Source organism: Buceros rhinoceros, unplaced genomic scaffold (genome assembly GCF_000710305.1).
Source record: "Buceros rhinoceros silvestris isolate BGI_N320 unplaced genomic scaffold, ASM71030v1 scaffold2202, whole genome shotgun sequence".
Taxonomy (NCBI): Eukaryota; Metazoa; Chordata; class Aves; order Bucerotiformes; family Bucerotidae; genus Buceros; species Buceros rhinoceros.
In genome coordinates this window covers 42015-51756 of record NW_010400447.1, presented here as the reverse complement: position 1 = coordinate 51756, position 9742 = coordinate 42015, and the positions used below count along the sequence as shown (strand labels likewise).

The 9742-nt window shown below is 49.3% G+C and overlaps 1 protein-coding gene across 1 annotated transcript in view; it reads left to right on the top strand.

Moving 5' to 3' along the window:
* The window catches only part of ASB1 (ankyrin repeat and SOCS box containing 1), a gene marked incomplete at its 5' end in the record, with an annotated part of 7435 nt that extends 179 nt beyond the window's left edge, over positions 1-7256 (top strand). Inside the window, 3 exons of the mRNA XM_010131837.1 lie at positions 2-265; positions 4160-4545; positions 7034-7256. Coding sequence (XP_010130139.1) covers positions 2-265; positions 4160-4545; positions 7034-7167 — 784 coding nt within the window. The remainder of the gene's footprint in view (position 1; positions 266-4159; positions 4546-7033) is intronic.
* Between the last annotated feature and the right edge of the window lie 2486 nt (positions 7257-9742).

Sequence of the window (9742 nt, the reverse complement as noted above, 5' to 3'; positions counted from 1 at the left end):
GGCCCCGCCCCCCCTTGCGCGCCCCTGCCACTGCCGGCCACGGCCCTTGCGTTGACTTCCTCCTTCGCAAAGGGGCTGAGATCGACCTGGTGGACGTGAAGGGGCAGACCGCCCTCTACGTGGCTGTGGTCAACGGACCCCTCGAGTGTGCCAAGATCCTCCTGGAAGCTGGGGCTGACCCCAATGGCAGCCGACACCACCGCAGCACCCCGGTCTACCATGCGGCACGTGTGGGCCGGGCAGACATCCTGCAGGAGCTGATCAGGTGAGCGCTCAGGTGCAGGCTGGAGATAGTCCTGGTGGGGAGAGGGGTGACTCTATGTTCTTCTCTTCTTCACGTGGGATCTTTTTCCCCATGGGGCTCAGAGCATTGAGCATTGATTCCCTCCTCACATGCCCAGTGTCTCCACAGGCCTGGTGACGCTGGCCAAGAGATGAACAGGAGAGAGGGTGGAGAGGTGCCCAAAGGGCCGTCTTGTGTACTCCATTGCTTGGTCCTGGCACCAGGTCTGTGCCTTGCTGTGTGACTTGTCACAGAATCACAGAATGCTTTGGGTTAGAAGGGACCTTCAAAGGTCATCTGGTCCAACCCCCCTGCAGAGAGCAGGGACATCTTCAACTAGAGCAGTTTGCTCAGAGCCACGTCCAACCTGACCTGGAATGTTTCCGGAGATGGGGCATCTACCACCAATCTGGGCAACCTGGGCAAGTGTTTCGCCCAACACTGTTCTCCTAAGACAAAACCCAAGCAAGGCACCTCCATTTCTGAGCCTACCATCCACTATTCAGTCAGATCCAGATCTTACAAAGTATCTTCCCTCCCACTTGACTGATAGCTCCATTTGAATTCAAGTGAGGTGGATCCTCAATGGAAACACGTCTCTCCTTTGCTTAGCTCTGCTGCTCTGACCATGTTCTGTCCTTGGGAGAAGAAATACTTGTTACCAGCACTGGCTGCTGTTGGGTGCCTGGCATTTGCCCCTTACTAGGACACCCTCCATGGCATCTGATTCAGTCTCCCCTTGCCAGCTGTGTTGAAGGGGTGGCATCTCTGGGGCAGGCAGTGACAGCCATCACCAAGAGATGGTTAACAGTAACCTTAGCTGGGTGGAGGGTGACTGGTGACCTCCGTCCGTCAGGAAACTTCTTCTGCGGCACTAGCAGTGAGTGGGCTTAAGGTCTAGCAGTAGGCTATGTGAACTTGAGTCTCTTCCTCTGTGCATGCTGTGATACTTCCTTTCTTCTAAATTGGGAACTTTCTGAAAAGGGACCGTGCTGGACATCTATATGGGCCACTGATGCCAAATAGTGCAGGGAAAATACAGGCTTTAGAAAGAAATAGAAAAGAGAAGAAAGTGTATGTGGGTTCACACAGAAACACTCTCAGAGAAATCTCTTCAGCGGTCACAAATGCTAGAAAATAACAACCAAGGGATTTGTATAGAAAAATTTCAAAATATTTGGGGATTTTCTCCTTTCCTTCTTGCTCGTGGTGAGTTAAATTTTTATACAACAGACGCTGGCAAGTAGAAAGAAGGAGAGACAGTCCCCCACCCTCCTTGCTCCTCTCTCAGCAAGCTGAGAAAAGGATGTCCCCTTTACCACGTGCATGTTGGTTCATGGATCAGCTCACATGCTGCGTTCCCAAGAACCTCCCCTGATAAATCTGCTAAGGTGGGGTGAAATGCAGCGGACAGCCTTTCAGCAGCACATGGAGAGCGGATGCGTTGATTTATGCGTCTCCTTCTCAGGATACCTTGCCAGCAATACTAAAAGCAAGACTTTGGAAAAATTTCAGGATTAAAAATTAACTGGAGTTTGTCCAATATCTTTCTTATTAGACAATGTCTCTCCCAAGGCTGCTAAGCTAAGACCAAATTGTCAGATTGCCCAAAATTTCAAATATCTTGGAGCACGGATTTTACAGATCTGTTCAGAGTTGCTTACTTTAAAATGCGGTTTTATGTTACAAAGATCACTTGGAGATTTTTAAAATGTTGACCTAAAGAATTTGGCAGGGGGAATGCAATGAGGAAGACACTTTTACTGAGATATAAGGAAATATTTCGGCATATTCAGTTCGAGAGCCTCAGTGTCCTGAAGAGAAAGATTGGCAGCACAGTCAGGATTCCTGAGTCCTACTTGAATTGCTGAACCAGCTAACCAAGCAATAGGCGAAATTGGATCCAGTAATAGTAAATACACACGTTGCTATGGAATGGAGACCCGTTTTATAAGACGCCTGGCGGAAATATTGATGGTTATACTGCCAGGGTGTAGATTACTTTCCTCACAGCTTGTCTTGCGGTCACGCTGTGATGGGATCGGCCTGTTGCATTGTACCTGTGGTGGAACTGAGGGCTGACCCAGCATATTAACGATGAGAGGATCCTTTTGCCACACGAAAATGTGAAAGATAGATATGTGACAAATCATCTTGATGCCCCAGTTGCATGATAAAAGTAGAATTTTGGATTTTACTTTGAATTGAGTGTTTCCACGGAGAATTTTGATGACAATGAAGGAAGGGATACCTGCTGTCTGGTCAGGACTGTGGCCATAAGACGCAACACCCCTATGAATGTCCCACAGCAGAACAGATGACTGTCCAAATGCTTGCGTAATCTGATTGCGTGATCGCTTGTGGAGAGCAGACAACTTTTCTTATTTAGTCCTCTGTCCTCTAACATAGGTGAAGCGATGCAGATTAAGCAAAATTCTACAGAAGTTCCCAAAAGACCAGAATGTCCCCTTAGTGTGCCAGCTGCCTGGCCTGGGAATCGAAGCTCAGTGCTGTGGCTGGTGTGAGGACCACCTCACACTTGGCAGTTTCATTACTGCTTAGCTCCATGATTTTCCTGCAGTTTTCCCCTCCACCTGTCTCCTGAGATGTTCATGCCATGATGTTCATGCTTGGGAGATCTCGTGCATTGAGGTAAAAATACCCTGCGCATCATTTGCAGCTCTTGGATAAGTTTACTCAGCCCTTGGTCTGTGTGTGCTTAACTTAAGTGAGTTTCAATTCCTCAGAATTCATAGAATCATGGAATCGTTTTGGTTGGAAGAGACCTTTAAGATCATTGAGTGCAACTGGTCCCTTAGCACTGCCAGGTCACCACTAACCCATGTCCCTCAGCACCACATTGACACGTCTGTTAAACTCCTCCAGGGATGGGGACTCCACCACTGCCCTGGGCAGCCTGGCCCAAGCTTTACAGCCCTTCTGGGGATGAAATTCTTCCTCATGTCCAGCCTAAACCTCTGGGTTTCTCTGTGGGGTGCGGTGAGGCAGGAGCCAGCTGCAAAAGGCTGGAGAGGTTTGCTGCTGCAGTTTGTGGTGGTCTCCCCTTCAGCGCCTGGAGAACCGTAATCTCTCGTGCGATATATGGTACAATATATAACCCACTAGTGGAGCTGTGCGGGACGGATGGGGAGAGCAGAAGGTCTGACACAGTTATTTAGTGTTTTTGCAGTTTCCTGCGCGCTCAGAGTTGGCGAGTACATCCCTTCAACTGAGCTGAATACTAGGGAAATACTACTTTTTTACTCCCTGATGGGTGTTCTGATGGGATTTCAACCACCCCAGCTCCTTTGGGAGCAGGAATTTTTCATACGTGTTTCGCTGTTGAGCATGGATTTCTGTTGTCATTTCCCTGCTGTTTGTGACAGTCACACCAATTTCTACATTGCTTTTTGGCCCATTTTGTCCTGGTAGGGAAGCTCCTTCACTGCATCTCTTCAACTGAGTCATTTGGAAACATCCCTGCTCCCCAGCCGACTCATTAGCATCCAGCATTACTTGGTGCTGGCTCAGGGGTGAGCCATCCCTCATGCCAAGGCCGTGCTTGGCGCATCTTTCAGGAGGGCAAGGAAAGATGTTCCTTAGCTGCTCCTCCTCTCTCTGAAGCCCAGGCTTTGCTTCTTGAAGATCTGACTATGCTGAATAAGGCAGCCCCACTCAGAAGTCCCACAAGGCCCATCTGAAGGTAGGTATGGGTGGTTCTTGGGTGGTGGTCCCCAGAGGTACCAAAGACAGGCAGGGTGCTCACCCTCTAGATGTCCGTCAGCCTCATTCCATGCCATTTTGTCGCGTGGGGCTGCAGTTGTCGTGCTGTTGCCCTTGTTTCCAAACCTGCAGTCTTCTCTCTTCCCCACCCAGGTATGGTGCAGACGTGGACGTGAATCACCACCTCCCTTCCCGGGCTCCCGGGCTCTCCCTGCGGCCCCTCACCACACTGGTGGTCTGCCCGCTGTATATCAGCGCTGCCTACCACAACCTCCAGTGCTTCCGGCTGCTGCTCCAGGCTGGAGCCAACCCAGATTTTAACTGCTGCGGACCCATCAACATCCAAGGCTTCTCCCGAGGCTCTCCGGTGTGTGTGATGGACGCTGTCCTGCGGCATGGCTGTGAAGCAGCATTCGTTCACCTCTTGATTGACTTTGGAGCCAATCTGAACCTGGTGAAAGTGGAGGCCTTGGGAGTTGAATCCACAGGAAGGGTCAAAGTCAACCCTGAGGCTCTGCAGGTGTTCAAAGAAGCAAGGGGTAAGTGACTTTGACTGACTGAAGTGGTGCTGGTGAGCTTTATCTAGCTCTGGACTCAATAGAACTCTTTGGAGAGTTTATTTAGTAGTTAGGAGCTGCTAAGGTGGTAGGATGGGTATTACCATCCTGGTTTTGAGTCTGCTTGTTCAAGTGCCTTCAACCAAGTGCAAAAAGATTGTGTGAATAGGTTATACCTAACTTAAAAGTGTAAAGAAATCCTAACACATACAAAAAATAACTGGGATTTCACAAGCTGTTAAGCGTTAATGTCTTAGAATCATAGAATCACAGAATCGTTTTGTTTAGAAGAGACCTCTAAGATCGTCAAGTCCAACTGTTAACCCAGTACTGCGAGGTCATCTCTAAACCACGTCCCTCAGCACCACATTGACACATCTTTTAAACCCCTCCAGGGATGGGGACTCCACCACTGCCCTGGGCAGCCTGGGCCAGGGCTTGACAGTCCTTTTGGGGAAGAAATTCTTCCTCATGTCCAACCTAAACCTCCCGTGGTGCAACTTGAGGCCGTTTCCTCTCATCCTTGCTTGATACTGGGGAGAAGAGACGAACCCCCATCTCACTACAACCTCCGTTCAGGGAGCTGTCGGGAGTGAGAAGGTCTCCCCTGAGCCTCCTTTTCTCCAGGCTAAACACCCCCAGTTCCCTCAGCTACTCCTCACTGGACTTGTGCTCCAAACCCTTCACCTGTTTCATTGCCCTTCTTTGGACATGCTCCAGCACCTCGATGTCCTTCTTGTATTTAGGGCCCAAAACTGGACACAGAAATTGAGCTGCAGCCTTGCCAGTGCCAAGCACAGTGGGATGATCCCTGCCCTGGTCCTGCTGGCCACGCGATTGCTGACACAAGCCAGGATGCCATTGGCCTTCTTGGCCACCTGGCACACTGCACCACCCTTGAAATGGGTGACCCAAAGAGCTGTTGCTGGCCAGGCAGGTGTCAGGCAGGGGAGGACCTCGGGGTTGGCATCTGTGTCTCCCTGGCACAGATCCTCGGTTCTGCCGAGCTGCTGCCTGTCTCTGGCTCTGTCACCACTTATGACTCAACCCAGTGGCTTCTCCATAAGCTCCAGCTGCTTTTCTCCTGTTGCAGTTTGTACATTCACCTGGTCCTGAGTCTTTCAGCTACCAGTGATGCCTCTCTCAGAGCTCAGCCTCTGTCTGTAACTTCTATTTTTTTTTTTCTCCCGACATGGTTTAGGCGCTGGGGTCCTGTCAGAGCTGGGCTCTGAATCTGTGTACTGCAGGCAGGTTATAGCATATCCAGTGAGACCCAGTTCTCCAAAGCCATGCAGATGTGACCCGCTGTTCCTGAGTGAGTTTGTGCTCGGCAGGGGGACCCAGGCAGGGGGACCCAAGAGGTAGTTGCATCTGAACAGGCTACTGAGGAAGTAGCCTGGTGGTGGTAGCAAGTGGCAGGAGGGAGCTCAGGTTGTGGTGGGACTAGGTGGGAGAAGGCTGGCTCTTTGAATTTACCATCCTCTGGGAAGCAAATGAGTTTCAAAAGAAGTAAACCAGAGCCTTAGAACTGAGCGTGCCTAGGTTTGCCTGCTATTTCTTACTCTTTATAAGAAAAGCACCATCTGTGCAGGGCGCGCACACCCCTTGTCCCAGCAAGGGCAGCACCTTGTAAAACCACCGGGCTCAGCTGATGAAGGATGGGGCTTTGCACTAGGGTCGGAAGCGGGGTTTTCCTCTCAAACTCTGGAGAAATTTGAAAGGGATTCAGGATGTGGGATACAGCCCCCACCCCAAAGTTATTCGGCTTTGCATGTGCCTGGTTTTTAAACCTGCCTGGACTTTTGCTGAGAGGAGATGTACATAAGCTGGAGCAGATGGTTTCCATTAAGCTGGCGTTTAGGAGACAAATGAGACTTCTCAGGTAGAGCATGCAGTGATGCCTTGGAGGGAGGTCCAGTTCCTGAATCAACATGGACATCACCATCCTCTTGTCCTCGTGCTGGAAAAGCTCTCCATGAGCTCAAAAGAAGCTTCAAAAGAAAGCTGGGATAAGGCCTGAGCTGGCCATCAGTGCTGTTGTTTCCCAGGGTGTGGTTTCGAGCAAAAATAAAGTCCACATAACTTCTAACTTATCCCAATAGTGTAAAGCCTCTCACAGCCTCCCCTGGTGCAGATTTGGCAGTGATCTCTTGAATCCTTTCATGCAGGGGCTATCTCCATGGTCACAACCCCATGCAGTCTCCAGCTTGCCTTTTCACACTCTTGGTGTGGCAGCTGTCGTGGCTCCAAGGCTTTGGTGGAAAGGTTTGGCCTCCTCAGAGGGCAGGTTTGTTCATGCTCAGCTCTCCTGCGCTGCTGTTGTGTTGCTGTGCAGGACATGGCCTCGGTGAAGGAAGGGGTGAATGGTTCCTCAGCTGTCAGCCAGAGCTCAGCACAGTTTACACACTGTTATCCCTCGCTCTTCCTCTCTCTGTCCCTCAATCGTTTTTCTGTGCTTTCTTCATTGCAGGCCGCACCCGGAGCCTCTTGTCTCTCTGCCGCATAGCTGTACGAAGAATACTTGGCAAATCTCGTCTGGATCTGATCCATGTCCTTCCAATCCCAGACCCCATTAAACAATTTTTACTTCACGAACACAGTTAAAGGGCAACTGGCTGCTTTCTGGGACAGGTTGATTTGGTAAATGAGTGCGTTGGTAAAGCCAGGTGCTGTTCCGAACCCTTTCCCCACAGTGAAGTAACTGTATTGCTCATGGAGTGCACATAATTCCCTGCTCCTGTGATTTTCCTCTCCAAATTTAGGGTGCAGTGATTTTGTGTGTCTGTTCTTAAGCTACCGGTTGTAATCTCTTGTTTGCAACTGGTCAGGCGATGAGGCCAGTGAGCTTGTGCAGCTGTTACATGAGCAAATACAATATATCCTGTAGCTGTTATCATATGTGTGTTTGTTATGACTCTACCTCTGTAACTGGTCTGCGTTACACACACCTTGGGTCTCAGTGACACTTCTGCGTTGGGACAGTGTCTGTACTTAAGCTTTTCCTCCTCCTGTAGCATACAAGGGAGTCTTTCCTCACCTTGGTAAGAGTTTTACAACAGCACTGTTCTCTTTCTGTCATCAGTACCTGGTCTTTCTCTTCCATACTAAATTTGTGATTGCTGCTGTGGAAGTGGGTGTATTTTCTCCTGCCCCCTTCTGGCGTGAAATGCAGCAAGCTTCCTGTCCAGTGCTGTGTGTTACTTGGAAAATTGTATCCCTGTCTTTGTGTGCTGCAAGGTAGCTGCTGACTTGACTTTCTTCATGTAGAGGCCCCAACATACAGGTTGGAGAATAGCAGAATATGTCATCCTATCCTGTCTGAGTTGTTTCTGCAGAGCACCAGATCTGCTGTGGCAGCTTGGCTCTCCCTCTAGCACTGTAATGGACAAGGCAAGGGCTGGCCGACTGCCTGGGATGGGTCAAGCCTCGTGAGCACAACCATAGCATGAACGAGAAGACGAAAAGGGAGTTTCACCGCTGGAACCTGATAGCTGCGCAGCCTCTTGGGACATGATCTCTGTGGTTCAGCTGTCACAGCAGTGGTGGCGGGCCAAGGGCCATGATGCTCAGGTGAAGCCAGCAATGTGAACCTGAAAGATTTTTAGGGTATGTTTTTGAAAAGCAATGGCTAAATTAATCTTGTTAAGTGGGTTTGGATATTTGTGACCTGGAGCAGCAGAGGAGGGGTTCCTAAGTTAAACCGGTGTTGCTGTGCTGTGTGGTAGTTGATGCAGTGCCTGTGAATATATCTGCGTGATTATGAAGAAAAAGACGCCAAAGTGGTGTCCAGACAGTCTGCACGCAGCATTGCAGTGATGATGTTGTTGAAGGCCCAGTAAAGTAGCTGACAATGCACAGCACGTAGAAGCAGGCTTTCCTTACCTACCTTTTACTCCATGTCCCACAGCAGCAGTATGAACAGATCCACTTAACAGGTCTTTTTGTTTGCATACTGCTTCTGCCAGCATTGTCGAAAAGGGGGGAGGAAGGACTTCTTGTCTTTTTTTGAAGAATGAGGAGGTTTTGTGCTTCTAAATGCAGTGTTGCATCCAGCAGCCTGGGCTCCTGTGATTCCCTGTGCCTCTACATTGGTGTTGACATTCATGTCAAGAGCTCACAGAAGAGTGTCATTCTGCAGTGAGATGACAGCCTTTTGTTGACATCTCAGGGTCAGCCAGATCCTTGAAGGTAGCGATGTAGTCATTACATAGGAAATATTGTCAGATGAGTGAGTTTAGAAGGACAGAGATGGTGGTCCCTCGGGATCTCGGGTAAAAACTCAGGTGATAATTGATACATGCTTTTACTTTACTGATTCGAGTTCTTTCTAGTCCCTGTGTTATAAGTGGATTTTTTGGGACAGTTTTTCTTTGCCAGACCCATGCTTATGCAATTGGCAAGGGTATTTTTTCCAGATGTGATCGTCAAGATGTTGGGGATTGATTTATTGTGTGGTATTAGTGCCTAAGGACCTGCAGTTCAGAGCTGAGTGAAGCACAGAATGGCAAGGACAGTAAGACAGCCCTTCCTGGGAATGGGATCTAGCTCTGCTCACGCTTCTCCTTGACCTGTTGCAGGAACAGGAGAAGTGGGGTTGTTGAAGCTACCTTCCATTTCAGTTTCAAATGCCTTTGGCTGGTTATCCTGCCTCTGCAGGAGAACATCCTCAAGGCTGCCCCATAGGCTTGCCCCATGGACTTGCCTCATGGGTCTTGACACTAGGTACAAAACGGTCTTTTTCCAGAGGCGAAAATGAATGCAAAATCACAGTTCTGTTTCTGGTCCTCCCACTGTGGGATGTGTTCAGGGTGGAGTTCAATAAGCACTGATGGACTTTCTTGTATGTTTTATTACCTGCTGAAAAACATGTGCCTTTTAAAGATGCTTTCAGCGAAGGAGGAAAGGCAGGAAAAACACAATTCCCTTATGTTTCCTGTTATTTCAGTTCCATGGCCAGGCATGGAAGGTCCAGCTGGTCCCTTACATTGCTCTACTCGCTGATTTTAGGATAAAGTGGCAAAATTTGCACTGCTAAGAACAGGCTAAAGTGTGGTGGTTACACTCAGTGCTCAGATACCAAAGCAAAGGACAGTCTCAAATCCCTCATCAGGTAAAATATAATGTCAGGGATATGTAGCTGTGGGCTTTCCAGGTGAGAAGGCAGCAGTTTTGCACTCTT